Genomic DNA, 17,538 nt, shown 5'->3' with positions numbered 1-17,538 from the left:
AAATGATAATCTATTCAACGAGAAAAATAAGATTTGGAGTGATAAAAAGTGCAAATGAAGCATTGTGTGACTGGAGACAACAACATGTTTAGTAGCTGTGTTAGCAAATGTATCAATTGTTAAAGTAGATTGACTGATTTTGATTTGTAGGTGCCTTTATCACAGAGATTTCGAAACTGATTCATCTATTCAGTGAAAGTGTTGTCTTTTTGCACAAGATTCATGCGACTATACTAGAAAGCATTCTTTCCCATTTAAGTTTCTGGTCATTCTACAGTAAAGTGGTTATTGTTTTTGAACTATTACCGGAACAAATATTGTGTGAGAAATCTGAATAAACTTGTAATGGCATTCTCGGAAATAAAAAAAGAGGATTTTTATTAAGTAAAATAGAAATTTAAGAAAATATTTGCCAGAACTCTTGAAGAAATTCTTGGCAGAATTAACGTTACAATGATTGTCGATGCGGGCTTCGAAATATGCTCCTGTATGACCTCCATGACAATTTCTGCATAAATTCATGCAGGATTTTGGCGAAAATAACTGAATATTAATTGTGAAATTTTATCTCAAGCAATAGCTTTTGTCTGAATTTCTGTAGGTATGATATTCAGAGCCGTAGTGTGCGGTTGGCCAGGTTGACCCCCGCCAAGGGCGCCAGCTTCAGAGGGGCGCCGAAAAGGCCTAAGGCTATAAGGTAACAGGATGATGTTGTTGTTTTCTTGAATGTTATCACTTAGATTTAATTATTTACAGTATCTAAGATTAATCATGTGTTTCATGTGTCCTTCCGTATTTTCAAAAAAATAGATTTTTTAGACGATTTTAAGAATGTGCTTTTTTGTTTTGAGAAGCTATTTTAGTTTTTAATGAGCAAAACAAAATCAATAAGCTTTCGAAAGTCTTGTGAATGTTTCTTTCTGAAAATTCCGAATGCTCTTTAAGTTCATCCAATTTTTTTGGGCCTAAACTTTTAAACTAGCAAATCTAGCAGAAATCTTTCAAGCTGTTTTTATCAAAAAAAAAACTACCAGTGAGATTTTTTTTTATTTTCATTTCCCCAAAACAAATTTAATATTCTAGGAATTCTTTCATAAATTCCATAAATTCATTTTTTCTTCAAAAAATCTTTCAAAAAATATATCAGAAATTTATCTAGAAATTCTTTCAGAAACTCCTTCACGGATTCTTTAAAACAAATTTCAAATCATAATTCTGAAGATTTTTCTTGAAATATCTCGAAGAAGTTTCTAAATTCCTTTAGAAATTCCTCCAGTAGGCTTTCAGGAAGTTATCTAGAAGTTTATTCAGAAATTAGTCAAAGTATTCTTCCCGATATTTTTCCAAGGATTTTATTGAATAATCATCCATAATTTCTTCAGAGTTCCAAAATTTTCTTTGGAATTCGTATAGTGATTCCTGCAAAAATATCTTTATGGATTAGGTGCCTAGAAACCCTTCAATAGATTATGTCAGTAATTCCTCCATGGATTCCTTCTGGAAAATACTGCATAGGTTCCGTTAGAAAACCCAAGAATTCATTATGAAAATTCTTCCAGTCTTCTATGGAATTCTTTAGAAATTCTACCAAAGTTTCCTTATGAAAGTCATTTATAGATTCCTTTGTAAGCGAGACGAACCAGCCAAGGGCTGAAAGTCTCTATAATATAGCTAAATTAATCAATCAATTCCTTTGTAAAAAAAACTATCACATCGATCACAAAAACTTCCATCGATACCTTCCGAAATTATTCCATGCTCACTAGGGATTGCTTCATATATTTGAGGTAGAATTCCGGTAGAAAACCTCCCATGAATTTCCTTATTAACTACTCCAGAAAATCATAAATTTGGAATTTATTCAGGAATTTCGTTGGAAAATCTGCCATTGATTCCATCCAAAATTTTTCTTAAGGTTTATTTTGGAAGCCTTCCGTGGATTCTTTCAGAACTTCTTCCTGGGATTTCTTAAAAAAAAATCTTCTAGGGATTTTTTTTTGAATTCCCCAAAAAATCCTCAAGAAAACTTTTCAAGGATTCTTTCCAAGTAATTCTTTACATATTCTAACATTCCATCAAGTATTTCTTCACGAACAGCTCCTGTAATTCCTTCAAGAGTTAGTCCATGAATTCCATTTGAAATTCTTGGTGAAATTTATCCCGGATTTTCATCAAGTTTTCCTCCAGAAATTTCTAGCATAATTTATTCATGTGATTCCAGCGGAAATTCTTCCATATAGGGGTAGGCGGGGCAATATGGACACCCTAAGGTTTTTGCCAACTTTACCTGGCAAGATGTCAAAAATGTTTAGTTTTTTTTATACATGTATCCTTTTAAAGTCTATTTAGCATCTATTGCATAAGAATGCGCACGAAGAAAAATGATTTATCAACTTCAAAAAATGTTTTGAAAAATGTTAGTTTTCCATGACCGTCTTCAAGCATACGGGGCAGAATGGACACCCCCATGGGGCAATATGGACACCATGAGACTTTTACGAATTTTGTAAATTATTTACACCTATAAAGTCATTTCATTACAAAACAACTATTATGGATGAATAATACGCCGAAGTAGTTCATTTTTGTTCAGTTAATTTAAATTCAGGCTGTTCTGGATAAAGCTTCGTTTTTGTCGGCATGTACAGCTGTGCCTAGAACAACTATTTTCCACTGCTGTCGTTTTTTGACCAATTTGTTTCACCTTATGTCTACTATAGTGAACATTTAACCGAAAATATACTGAAATCGAAGAATTTGGTTGGTTTGTGATTCAGGTTATATTTTTCCCTTGCCGCTTCTTTCAAAAAGGTGAGTGTCCATTTTGCCCCAGCAGCAGAAGATATTTCCAAACTTGATTTTTGATATAATAAAGAAGAAAATATAAACATGTCAAGCATGTAGATACAGCAAAACTACTTGCATGTGTTCTAGAAATATCAGGTTTTAATCGACCTGCAATAAATTACTCACTAAACCTTATTTTAGATGGTGTGAAAATTATAATTTCCATACACAAAAAACGGAGAACGCAACTTTTTCGTGTAAAATCAAGTATAATTTGAATTTTGAATGTTTCTTTCCTGAAACTACGTTTTAGACAAATGGACTATATTCTCTATTCGTTAAAAGTTCAAAAACGTTCGCATATTTCAAAATATTGAGGGTGTCCATTCTGCCCCGGGTGTCCATATTGCCCCGCCTACCCCTATTTCAACAAAAACTGATCTAGAGATTCCTTTGGAAATTCCTCCTGGTATTCAACCATGTCCATGGTTTGTCTAAAGATTACTGAACATTTTCTTACAGATCTTTTGAGAAATGTTTTGAAAAAACTTCAGAACAAATCTTTGGTGAAGTTATTGGAAAATTTTGGTCGAGCCTATTAAACTAATCGCCGAAAATAAAGTACATCATTTGAGGATTCCTTAAAACCCCTAAAACTCAATTAAGTATTTTTGAGAACAAAATTCAGTTGAAAAATCCAGAAACAAAAATTCAAAAAATACTGCAAGATTTGATGAAGAAAATTGTGCATCATTTATGTTATAAATCTGTAATGTTCGTACTTATACTCCTACAAAAGAAATCAACTTCGGTAAAATGTTGGGTGACTCCCATTGAAATTCCTAAAAAAAATACACGAATGAAAAACATTATAAGAAAACAAAAAAATCGAGGGGTATTTGTTTCTTAGTGCAACTTTTAAAGAAACTTTAAAAAAATGAATAACTACAAACTTAGCAAATAAACAATGACGTGGGGCGCCAACCTGGATGCTTGCCAAGGGCGCCATGAGACCACGCTACGGCTCTGATGATATTCTAGTTCAACGCCTGGAAAAATTCCCTGATAAAATTCTTTGGCGAATGTTACGAAAAGAAATCTTCGAAATGATATCTTTCATTAATTTTCAAAAATTGTCCACTATTTTGACAACAGTTTTTTTCGGGAACATCGTCAAATACTATTTTGTTTTTAACTTTTTTGCTTTCCTTTTTGCTGATATTTATGAAGCTTATTGGAAGCGATAGCCTTCAACCAGTTAAGAAAAAGGCAAACGTAGATCAATTCTATACATATGAAAGTTCATCTTAGACATATTTTCATTAAAAACTAGTTTGTATACAACTTTTTGGACAAAAAATAATAATTGATGATATTTTTGTCATTTGTCAACCCTTTTAAACAATCTGCAATACGACTTCATTGCAACTATTTTTTCAATGAATGGACTCTTATTCTCGATATATTCACCATAGTAGATTCCAAATCTGGCCTTGAATCTCTTAACGAAGCGTGTTTTTACGAATTTCATGTAGATAAATCTGTGTTGTTCAAAATTTGTTAATAAAACATTCAAAAACTACCCTAAAAATAAAATTCAACATGATTAGCACGTAATAATTTTACTGATGTACCGTTAAACATATATTTTTACAAAGATAATTATTTTTGGTAGCTAAATTCACTGTGTTTTTCACTCAGTACTCCACAAACTCATATTCATATGTAGAATTTATTCAAAAATCAATGTTTTGATATGAAAATTCTATCTAATATATTCCACAAGGCTTCTCTCATCTTGTTCATAGTCCTAAGATTTCAATCTGTGATTATATTTTAAGATTTGATGTGCTTTTCAGGGCACTATCAAAGTTACCCCAAAATAAAAATCTGATTCTCGCTCATATGGAAAACTAAAAGTCACCCATAATATTTAAGATTATCGAATCTTTCTATTGCAATTGATAACTGATACCCCAGTATTTGTTTTAAAAATATAAAACTAAGGGAAATACTGTTACATGGAAAAATATTGAGAAAATTCGCTAAAAAACTATCAAAGTTACCCCGTTTTACGGTACATCAAAACGTGTGATGAAGGAGAAAACATGTCTGTTCAATTGCAGCTGGAACTTCCCATATTTTCAGATACTCCAGTCACTAGCTACTCTGTAAACTCAATGACTTCCACGGAGAATCCGCTCAGAAATAAATAAGAAATTGCACCTCGAACTATTTTTAGAATTTTTTCAATAACTCTTCAAATGTGGGAGTTTCTGACGAAATTAGCAATTTTGTTAAAATTTTAATTAAAATTGTAATCCCTCAGAAATGTTTGAAATGTATGCGTTAACAAATACTACAGGAATTCTATAACAATTTCTGTTTAATTTTTACCTTCTTATAGTTTTGAGAGGTTCCTCGTAAATAATTTCAAAGAAATGTGAGAAATTCTTACATAAATTTGCCCACACATTGTCTATTTGTCTATCTATGCTTTCTTGATTTTCAAAAAAAAATATCATCAAATAAACTCTTCCGGAATTTTTAAAAGCAATTTTGTATCCGAAGCATCTTCATTCCCTACCAGGAAAATATAGATTTTTTTCATTTCACACTTGTTTTTTTTTGTAATTTTGTACAAAATTTTCTACAGAAAGTTTAGCAAACACCATTTCATGATTTTTGCCCGCAGTTAATCCATGAATTGGGCCGAATGCTGTTTCAAATAGGGCTCAATGGCTTAATTTGCCCTGAATTTTTCTAGATCCAAAGAAATACCTGCGATAATTTTCATATAAATCTATTCAGGAATTTGTTCAATAAGCCTCTGAGTATTTCATCTCAAATTCTTAAAGATAATATCAGCTTTAACCAGGGATGGGATCATTCATTTGCAATCATTTACATTCACTTGCTGCTGCCTCGCTCCAGAAACATCGTGGCAAAAATCAATGTATGGAAGATTTCTTCATTTTTGTTTTACCTGAAACTTTGTAGAACAATGTACTAGCGTAGCATCAATAATTAGGTCAACAGAAGGCAGCAAACGCAACTCTCCACGGCGTGAATTTAATTTACATTCACGGCGTGGAGAGTTGCCTTCGCTGCTCGCTCACGACTTTGCTATGAGTGTGCGACTCTAATGCTATTCGGCAAACTTTCAGATAAAACTACAAGGTTGATTTCATCCATACATTGTTTTTCGATAACATGCTTCTGAGCTGAGATAGTAGCAAGTGAAGGGTAACTCTTTGCAAATGAATGATCCCATCCCTGGCTTTGACTAAAAAAATACCAGGAACTTGCACCAATGTTTCCCCATTGAGTTTCTCTGGAACCGACTTAGGAGAAGCTGTAAACACCAACAACCATTTTCGTTCATTGCATTGACTTAACATTCATCTAGTTCTGCACAATATGAGCTAACAATTGTATACACATGCATTTTTTTATAATTTTTGATGGAGAAGGTTTTCCTGAAAAGGTTTATTATGCGGTACCCCAAGATTTTCTGAATCATGTTCGGCTCACAATTTTTGACTGCTAACCATATTTTTGTTTCCCAAAAGTCACTATTTAGTCACTTTTTTGCCATTTGTAAGTCACTATTTGGTCACTATTTTCGTGAACTTGGTCACTAGAATAACTATTTCAACCATCAGTCTTTGCTAGGATGTATGAACCTGTGATTACACCTGATTGACTTTAAGTATTTTCTCAGGGATTCCTTTACAGGTCCCTCAAGGTGTTTCACCAGGATTTTGTCAGGATTCTGGTACACGCGAAAAAATCCGTTCTGATAAACGTGAACAAACTATGCATAGTTCCCGTTTGTTCCCGTTGCCGTGACTGAGAATGCACGTATATCGGAACGGATTTTTTTGCGTGTAGTTAATCTTGATTTCATCAGGATTTACCTCCCCCTAGAGCGTTACGTAATTAGTGGACGGCGCCTTAGATCACATGATTCACTTTGACAATTGATTGCACCATGATTGTGGAATATTTAATAAGTTTTTAAAGTTTTGGTTGATACTCTGAGATTACTATATCTTAATTGCTCTTATTATATATTTTCAATCAGACATGTTGAGTTCATGATGAAAAGTTCGAAGATTTACTCAGAATTGTTAAACTGAACCCTTGTTGTTATATTTACTCATATTTATGCATGTTCATTGATGTAGTAGAGTTTAGCTCTGACTGAGTGTGTAGTACTTTACCTGCTGGCGTTTATCGCGGACACACGTCTCTTGAAAACAAGGATTACTCGTGCTCATAAGACCGATGAACCTGTTGCCACTCTACGAATCTTATCTCTCCCTGCAAATGTTGCACATCCTCTCGTCGAGCTAATTACTTTTACTTCATCGCATATACGCGTGCGAAACCTCTTAATGCCACCTATATTTACCTTTCCCTCCGCCTGTCTACTTTCAGTGAAAAGAAAATCATCGACTTGGACAAACCGATGCGATGCGGTGCCTTCGTGGACCCATCGCGAATCAAGCCTCCGTTCACCGAAGATGACTTCATCCTCAAGGAGACGCCGCCCTTCCATTGGTTGCTCCCGAAGCCCAAGGATGATACCAGCTCGCTCAAGAGCGGCACCGATGAGGACCGGCAGTCGATCAATTCACCGACAAGCATTACCGCGCCCGCCGCGGCCCTGGCATCCGACGAGAACCTGTCCTCCAATGCGAACAACGTGAACAACAACAGCCATCACAGCCAGAAGGGATCGTTGGAATCGACGACGGCACCGATGGCCACAGCGCCCGTGAACTTCCGATTATCGCAGTCACCCAAGAGCGGCGAATCGAACCTGATCGCAGGGGTTGTAGCTGGGGCAGCCACCACCGGATCGAACCAAGGCTCGCCAACTCCCTCGTTGACCGGGGAAAACCGGAGATCCTCGCGGTGGACCAACCGGGCGGTACCCGAGGACGAGCGGTTGCTCAAAGAGCTGGTGAGTACTGATGATATAGTTTAACCAACTTCATAGATATAGGCATAGGGAACGGTAATTTTATCTAGAAGTAGATCCCACATGTCTAAAACACTTGTTTAAAAATACCTAAAAGAGGGATTGTTGGTTCATCTGTCGATGCAATTGTTGATCGATTAGAAAAATGTAGGTAAATCATATCTTGGGGAAATAACGAGCACTGCAAAAACTTAGGCGACGAAAGCGCAGCTTCCCAGCATGATCATGTTAAGAATGACTGAGTTCGATTCCCTCTACGTTCAGTTGGCAAAGACAGCTTATCGTTGATAACGCTGGAATTGTTCATAGAATAAACTGGAAAAAAAACTATCCAAAATGGAGTATCACGTCAAAAAGAAGAAGAGTTGTATAAAAATATACTAACTAACAAAGGATGTCACTAACTACTTGGAATTGGCGGAGTCATTTACCTAGCATATTTCGCAAAGTTGGTGTTAGGATCTTTTCGTAATGGAAATTCCCTTGACTGCCCTGGTCTGCCAACGATATGCGAATGCAAAATTTGTCAACTGGCAAAAAAAAATCTATCAGTTGATTACTTTAAAATTGCTCATAGAATACTAAGCGAATAAAAGCTATACCAGTTGGGACGCAACAAAAAGAGAAAAAAAAATAAAAATCAAACGATTCGGTCAAAAATCAAGCAAGTAAACAAAATCTGATTTATTTTTAAAGAACGAAAAGCTCAAAAACAATTCTAAAAATATTCTTATCGGAAAAATCACAAGTGCCAGTACCGCACTAAGCCCGCCTATCGCGCCGAGTTCCTATCTCTGTTTGGTTTGTGTTTGCGTCAATTGCTCGCTGGAGATCTACGCACGTCAACAAAAATTATCTGGAATTGGCTTTGCTTATCCTGGACGACACCGTCGTCCCTCCACCGCCACCTTCCCGAAAAGCTGCCGTCGCACAGTGGAGCACCTAGTACATCAAAACTGATCAAAATTATTTTGACGCATTTTCACAACCCAAATGCAACCCAAATTAGTAATGAAACGTATTTCATAGTTTTCATATTTTTTTTATTTCGTCATTAGGGTGACCAATTTTATGATTGTAAAAGTCAAGATTTTTCGAAACTAAAATTTTTCAAAAAATCACAACTTTTGAACCAGTTGACCGATTTTAAACTTCTTTTTTTTGCTTGAAATCGGTTGAGTTCTAGTTTTCAGCAAAAATACGTTCAGAGGGCCAAATAGTTTTTTAAGGCAAATAATATCATATAAAAATATAATTATCACGATTTTTTCAAAGTGTTGCAATTTTTGAAATCGGAAACATCCGGAAGGTTTTCTTTCTGCATTTGAAAGAGGAACAATAGTTTTATCATACACTAAACCCAGATTTTCCGGAAACAGCCGGAAAATCAACTTAATTCATTTTGAATGTACGGTAAAGGATTCCATCAAATATTTTTTTCAATATTTTCATATATTGTATGTAAATTCAACGTCAATTTGTTTGGATATCAAATTAACAGAATAACAACATTAACCTTCTTTAACAAACTGCATTGTTGAATTGATTGACTATCAATTTCATTCACTTTGTACGGTCAAAACTAGCACGCGCTGTGAGTTATATCAAAGAAAACGGCTAAACTTCAGCTTCACTTAACCTCTTCTGATAAGCGTAAACAAAACATTTGTACACTGCTTAGCTGTCAAACGATTACACGATAACTACACTTGGCAAAAACACAACGGAAAACCCAACTTCGTTTTGAGTTTTTCCACTTATGATCAGGTTTTGATGTGATTTACTCCAATGTGCGTCGTATAGTCGTCGGTATCGGCAGATAACGGAAAAACAATGCCCAGGCATATTATAGCTGAGTGATGATCATCGGTTAGGTTGAACAAACAGTTCACTTTGGCGCGCGGCTGGATTGATGGGCCAAACCGGTTTTTGTTTACTCGGCTTGGAAAACACCCAAACGCGTATCCAGTTTAAGTTGGAATTTTACGAACTGAATCAACGGACGTTTAGAATCAGATGTTATGCATGCATCTCCGGTGCCGTCCTTGGTACACCGTCTAATGTGTGTTGATTCGAAGTTTATTTTTTTGTTGTTGTTTTGATGTCAGGAGTAAATTTGGCAATGAGTCATTTGTAGGTATAGGTATGCTTCAGCACAACTAGGTTGTATTGGAGATTAATCAGACAATTATCAACCAGCTTTGTGAACATAGCTTTGCACGTTTTATTGATCACGTGATTTGACAAGAATGCATGTGCAACATTCATTCATTGTCTGAATTACTACGAAGCCTTTGTCTTGATGTACTTTTTGCTGCTTGAAGCTGCATCATTTTTCACCCAAAATAGTTAAGTGGCTATATTTTTTTTGTGATTTCTGGAGCTTCTTCGGAATTCCCAGTAGAATTTCCAATTATGCTCTCTAGGAAATTCTATGGTAGTTTTCTTTCTACCTAGGAATTTCAGGCACTTCCGGGTTGGATTTGTGTAGGTGTAGAATAGAGTGAAATTCTTTAAATGTATGGAGGAAGTTTTATGGCACAAATTTCCCAAATGTAGGAGAACGTGCCTCTGGAGCCGAGCTACTGATACCTGATGGAGGAAGTTGAGGAACTCCGAAAAAAAAATCAGAAGTTCCTGAAGAAATCCCTAGATGGAATTCCTGAGAATCCCAAATGAACTCCTGTGGGCATCCCTAAAGAAACGTCTGAAGGCAATCCTGAAGAAATTCATAAAAGAATCTGAAGGAATTCGCAGAAGGGCGTCTTCGAGGAATTCCCAGAAGGACTTTCTGGAGAAAATAGCATTTTTGGAGTAATCGACAGATGGAAATCCCAGATCAAATTTCTGTAGAAATCTTTAGAAGGAATTCCTGGAAGAATCCCTAGAGATGCAATTGCTGAAGGAACACAATGAAGTTGCCATCATGGGTGGTTACTTGTAATTCATTGATAGATGCATTGCCTCAAAAGGCTATTAAACAACGAATATTCAAGGAATTTTTGGGTAAAACTTTCAGTGTTGATAAAAATGGCGCGTGGACGGGTATGTGTAGTAGAATTCTAAATGGAAATTTCGAATTCACGGAAAATATCTGAATATGTTTCATAGGGAATACTTGCTTTCACTTTTACATTTTTCATTTTAAAGTTTGCTAGAAACGTCAGTAGTTCACATTGTCACTTAAACATCCTTCAGAAAGTCTATTTGAAAATTTTCAAGAAGATTAATTGGTTTACATTGAGCCTTTTCAGGAATACATCTAAATTCAAATGGGATTCCTCCATGACCTCCACCAAAAATCAATTCACGTAAACTGATTGCTTATAATTATGGTTGTTCTCCGTGATTGAACAGAACCAGCAACCAAGTAGTATGTTTTGAATCACCTAGTAAAAGTTTGACTCATTTGCCATTAAAATTAATTCCAGAAGCTTACTACTAGAATATGATACACATCCGACCAGCTTATAGCGTAGTATATTTTGACACTCATCACCAAGGACGCTTCAGTCTTAACACTCTTGTTTACGGCGTTTGGGGATGGCCGACCAGCTTCAGGATAAATTTCCTCACAACAAAGAGTAAATAATAAGCATAATAGCTTATTATTTACAACATAAAACTGCTAGTGCCACCTACCCAAAGTGAACGATCGGATTTTTCAATCGTGCGTAGGTTATTCTAGAACTCTTACACCGTAAACATGGGAGTTAGAAGATGGCGCCTTCGGTGATAATTGTAGGAAAAACACTACGCTCTTTTTTGCCGGTTACAAGGGCAAACAGTCAAACTTTTGCCTGGTGATTCAAAACACCTTTGCTGTTTGACCTGTTGGAGACAAAGCTTATATCTACATCTCCATGTAGGACACAGTAAAGAAAGCATGTTCCTGGGTCAAAGGAATGGCTCAATTTATGATGAAATGCATGCTTAATCAATCTATGGGACTTATCATATGTGAATTCTCGAAGAACTTAGTTTTTGGTGCCCGAACGACTATGGAGTGAGCATTCTTGACATGATTATTCTACGGTGTTCTAATTTTTAAGCAAATCTTCACCTCATTTATAGAAGGAATATTTATTTACTTTAAGATATACAACAATACAATGCTTTAGAAATGCCTGGACAAATTTCAGAGATTGTTAGTTAGATTATTTTTATTGTACCTATTTCTTCAGGAATATTTCAGTTAGTCTCTCTTGCACTTCCTTCCAAACTTCTCATGAAATTCTTTCAAGGATTATTCGAGGAATTCACTTAGACATTTTTCCAGTCTGAAATTCATGTGGGATTTTTTTTAACAAATTCCTAGAATATCGGGCCTTGTTTTCCACATCGTAAACTGATACCATTATTTCTTCTCTCTCCCCTCTTCCAGCACTTCCCCTTCGCCGCATCCAACTCGCCGATCGGCGACCTGGCCAAGTTCTACCGGGAGTGCTTCAACGCTCCCCCGCTGCAGGAGTTCAACCAGCTGTCGAATGTGATCTCCAACGTCGACGACGAGGAGGCCCCCAATGCCGACGATGGCGGCCGCATACTGGCCGGGGCCGACGAGGACGACGAAGACGTCGACGACGTGACGCGACAGCTGGAGCAGTTCGAAACGTCCCTGCCGGAGTTCGAAACGCTGGTAACGTCCCTCTGTCATTCGATCGATAGTAATTCCAACAGTTAGAGCCAGCCTCCTCCTTCTTCTCCTCTGGCCAGTCAGTGGACGGTTTTGGGCTCCCCCCAGAGGGTCTCTCCGCCGGATGAGAGACGTTGTTGACCTCTTGTTGATTCTAGTGTGCAGTGGGGCGGGTATCTTATTGCAGTTTTTCTTAGTCGTTTAAGAGAGAACAGTCTGATTGATGATATTCATCTATAAACCATTTTTTTATTTTAAACTTGATTTTTTCTAGGGTTAGGAGAGACGGTAGCTTAGCGATTACAATATAATAAGGACAGTTATATCATTATTCAGTTTTGGGACAGGTAAATTGTGTATTATAGTTAACCGATTGAGGAGAACAGATAGCATAGGATGGACGAAGAAGGAAGAGTTACTAATTGCTGTAAATACTTCGGAAAGGGCTTTTTTATTCGTAAGGAAGACGTGGTGGACCATGAGAGGGAAAACGAAAGAAAGGATTTACAAAAGGTAGTACACAATATTTAAGCGAAAAGAAACAAAGTTCCTTGTCTTCATATTGCTTTACTTCATTCTAGGATTGGCTTTTACTCTGTTTTCATTATCCTTAAAATATTGAGTAATTATAGACCCTTTCTTAACATTTTCTCTGAGTCATAGCTGTAAATAGCAAATCAAGCATGAGAGCAAATTCGATTCATTCGTTTGCTGATTCACACTGTACAGTGGGATGAAACTACATAATACTAAACTAGTAGTCGTTGGCTTGAAACCGTATCGTCTGTTTGCGTGTAAAATTTGCAAAAATGGAATCGTGAAGTTTTCCAAAACCTATCATTGAAAAAAAATCTTCTTGATTTTCTCTGACATTTCTGCCAGATATTGTCTAATTGAGCTTTTGGAATGCTTTGTAAAATTCCGGTACATCGTAAACCGTTAAAATTCCCTGATGCTTGTGGCATATTAAAACGTTAATGATAAATATTCAGTAAGATTTATATAAAGAAAGGTGGAAAGATCTGTCCTTATGATCCTCTCAATACTACCATTAAATTTTGTGTGTACCCTAAACTATTTGATAGCTATACCTAATCTATCGTTTCAAACCAGTGACATTTAAAAATTGCGATTTTCCGTTTTTCCCAGTACGATTCAAATTTCCGTTTCGCAGACGCTGGTTGGCAGATTTAGGCGCTTGGCGACTTCTTTGCCAGCTTTGCGTCCGTTCCAAACGGTCACTTGAAAGAACCCGCAAACGAATCAATCGATGCTGCTCTCCGCAATCAAATCTAAGCTTAAACCTAAAAAATCAGTTATTTGATGTTTTATAAGACGAAGCAGAGCATATTTTAACTCTAAACTTTATTTTGTAATCAAACAAGTAAAAAGTAGCAAATAAGCAGAGCTTAATCGCTTTACAGCCATTGTTTTTTTTATATAAAACTCCTTTAGTCATTAGAATCCATCCTTCCTCCGTTTCTAACAACCAAAATTCGCACTTTGCACAGTCTTTCACTATACTGTAATCATCACTCCATTCAAAGACTGAATGCATACGTTTCCATTCTATCGATTAAATTCAGTTTCTTTTTCTTTTCAAACAATCAATGAGAAAATTAAGTCAAACCATCGACCGTAGGACATGGCTTGTTATAAAATGGAAACGACTGTTATAATGCACTGTTGCTCATTAAAAATTCGAAATTTATTTGTCGCATAGCTCAACACGGTAATATGACAACTTGTGTCACTATACTATCCCTATATTCAGATATTCTCCAAAAATCAAAAGACGTATAGCAGAGCGGCAGAATTTAGTGCTTTATAATCACCGGAAAACTAGCAGCGAGAGAGCGATTATCGTTTGGTCGCATATTAAACACAAACACATCTACACGTAGACTTCATCCAGTCTGGAAACCGAAAGTCGCAAACATTTTACCCACAGTTTTCCGTATCGCCTTCCTTCCGACCAAGGTAGTATGAGAATAAAAGCAGATTGTTTATTGTGTACTAAAAAAATTCAGGAACGAAATCGCCATTAAAACACAGCAGAACCCAAACTGACATTTGAAGATCGAAACAAACAATGATACCATTACATTTTTTTCCAAAACAACACACAAAATAAACATTTTTTGGTTTATTCAAACATAAAGAAAAAATCTCCGTTGTTTCAGTTTTATTGCTATGTTGTGAAAGAAATGGAAGTCATGTCCCTGACCAAGCATCGTCTCTGAAGTATCATCGCCGTCAGTGATAAGGTTTATATAATTTGCGATTGATTTATTCTCTGTTCGGTAAACATTTTGGTTATACAAAAAAGAGATTACCACCACTCGGGCTGCTTGTTGATCCAGTAAAGATATTCTGTCATCTTCCAGCAGTCGCTATTTAAGGAATTGTTCTGAAAAAACGACTTGATTCGACAAACACTCAATGCTCACATTAGTAGTAAAGCAAACAAATTAACCGTAGTTCACGAATGAAGCATTGTTCGATTAGGCTTTGTTGTTACTTTTGGGGCAATAATGTACAGCAGATGTTAGTTTATGGACAGCGTCTTAGCATCAAGCAAGCAGCACAAAATGGTGCACAAATTATTGTGCCTATGAGGGTTGTCTCATTTTGTCGCGGAGGTTTTCCTGGAGTTTCTCTCGAGATTTCTCTTGAAAGTTTCCGCGATTCCTTCCGGCGTTTCTCTTGGGACATCCTGAGGAGATTTTCCGCGATTTCTCCCAGAGTTGCTCCCATGAGTTATTGCTGGGATTTCTCCTAGAGCTCCTCCAAGAAATTCTGGAGCAGTTTTTCATAAATTTTCTGCAGGAATGCCTCCCGGGATTTCTCTCAAAGTTTCTACTGTAATCTCTTCAAGAAATTTCCATGAGCTTTCTTCTAGAGTTTCTCCCCGGATGTCTACAGGAGTTCCGGCTGGGATATTTCTTGAAGGTTTTTTTTCTGGGGTGCCTTCTGGGATATCTGCAGGAGTTATTGCTGATATTTCTTATGACTACGCCACTGTCTCCTGGGATAGCTTACGAAATTCCTTGTAAGAAATTCCCGGAGAAATTTCGGAAGTAATCCAGGTGAATCTGGCAAGAAACGCCGCAAAGACTTATTGGAGGAATCGCGAGAGGAACATCAGAATAAATCCTAAGAAAAACTGGGACATCCTGGAAAAATATTTTGGGAGTAATCCCAGTAGGAAATATAAAGGAAATTCATGGAGGAACTACGGGCGATATCCCGCGAGGAAATACAAGGTAGATTTCGGACAACTCTTCGAAAGAAATTCTGCAAAAATCTCGCTAAAATCCCGAGAGAAACTGTTGGAATGCCATCCCAGAAAACCACTAAGAGAAATTCCTTAAGGTATTTTGGATAATTTATGGAAGGATCGCATGGAGGAATCCAGCATGAAATTCTGGCAGAAATCCAAGTTCATTTTCTACACTATGTAAGGAATTTAAAGGTCATATGGTCTGTGGGATTACTTTGGACTCCTGAATGATTTTTTTTTTCTGATGTCATTTCCTTTAAAAAAAATGTCGGTGGAAATATCAAATCAATTTCTTGCATTTGATCCAAAACAACTCTGAGAAAAATCTAGAAATTATCAATTTTACAAAAAAAAAAGATTATTGAAAAAAAATCAGCGGTTTGGTGAAATGTATTGAATGAAAAACCTTGCGCTATTCTCTTTAAAATTTTTACTTGATTTTAGAGGATATTTTAGTTTAGTTTTTAAAAAAAGTTTTAACATTTCATCCAATTATAAGGACGTAGCCAACTATACAATGTGATACATGTTTTGTTCACTTCTAATGTAGCGAATTAGGACCATCTAGTCAGGACTTAAGGCTCTATATTGAGCACTTTTCCGCTATAACTCAGTTAATTTTGAGCCAATTGACTTAACTTTGTGTATGTGGTGAGAAACGTGTAGTATTAAGCCGTGTTAAAAAATGCACGTCTTTTGGTTGAGTAGGTATTTGAGTTAGCGTAAAATACTCAAAGTGCGATGGTTCGCGCAAAAAAAAATCATGTTAAAAAAAGCTGCGTAACTTCTGAAAAATCACTTAAAAAAAGTCGTGTAAAACATTATTTTGAGTAGCAGCCAGTTCGGACGCTTGGCATCCTAGTAGTAGAACAATAATGTTTTCAAATATATTGTTATCGGCTGTTCCGGCTCGAAAGAACTTGATCATCAATATCAATAATAATTTCTATTCCCGATCAGCCTAGATAGCCGTGTAGTTCTGCTGTGTTGAGTCGAAGGTTTAAAAAAGAAGGACTGGAAGTGGCGCTTATTCAAGAGCCATGGTCCAATAAACGAAAGATTGTTGGAGTTCTGACACAAATAGTAAACTAGTATTTTATGATGAGCAACAAGATTCTCCCAGAACTGCTGTCCTAGTACGTAAAACGTTAAAATGCTATCCTATTACAGAGTTTATCAGAAGGGACATTGTTGCGGTCATTGAAGAGGTACCAACCACTAGAGGTAAAACTGAGATCATTGTGGCTTCAGCTTACTTTCTTGGTGATATTCCTGAGGTACCTCCTCCTGGTTCGCATCATTTGTTCAATTCTGTAAAGAAAACAACAAATCGTTTATCATTGGCTGTGACGCCAATGCGCGTCACACGATTTGGGGTAGTACGGATATTAACAGTCGAGGTGAGTCACTATTAGAGTATCTGTCTTCGAACAATATAGACATTTGCAATAATGGTGATAGACCTACTTTTTCAAATGCAATAAAACAAGAGGTCTTGGATCTAACACTGTGCAATGCTGCAATCTTTGACAAGATCACAAACTGGCACGTGTCAGATGAGATTTCTCTATCTGATCATAAACATATAATCTTCAATACAAACTGGGATCAATATGTAGAATTGTTGAATACGCATTCATTTACAATGGGAAAAATTATCGATTCAACCCAAAAATTAGAATCATTTTCTCAACAGGTACCGTGTGCGCACCTAACTTTGCGCAGGTCCAAACTTTGCGCATTCTTGTAAAATAACGAAACAAATAACTAAATGTCAACATATTTACCAGTTTAATCATTGCACTAGCATTGTGTAAACATAAACATTATTTGACAAATATT

General features: G+C 36.4%; 2 protein-coding genes across 3 annotated transcripts in view; one reads left to right on the top strand and one right to left on the bottom strand.

The window, feature by feature from the left end:
• The window catches only part of LOC109404752 (autophagy-related protein 13 homolog), a 154,949-nt gene extending 141,113 nt beyond the window's left edge, over positions 1-13,836 (top strand). For both annotated transcript variants that reach the window (XM_019677681.4, XM_019677682.4), the window contains exons 4-5: positions 7,231-7,759; positions 12,162-13,836. In XM_019677681.4, coding sequence (XP_019533226.2) covers positions 7,231-7,759; positions 12,162-12,461 — 829 coding nt within the window. In that variant the 3' untranslated portion in view covers positions 12,462-13,836. The remainder of the gene's footprint in view (positions 1-7,230; positions 7,760-12,161) is intronic.
• The window catches only part of LOC134288741 (uncharacterized), a 531,602-nt gene that overhangs the window by 387,780 nt on the left and 126,284 nt on the right, over positions 1-17,538 (bottom strand). The gene's annotated exons all lie outside the window — the stretch shown is intronic.

This window comes from Aedes albopictus, chromosome 2 (assembly GCF_035046485.1).
Source record: "Aedes albopictus strain Foshan chromosome 2, AalbF5, whole genome shotgun sequence".
Classification (NCBI taxonomy): Eukaryota; Metazoa; Arthropoda; class Insecta; order Diptera; family Culicidae; genus Aedes; species Aedes albopictus.
The sequence above is the reverse complement of the archived record's forward strand: the minus strand, read 5'-3'. Positions and strand labels throughout refer to the sequence as shown.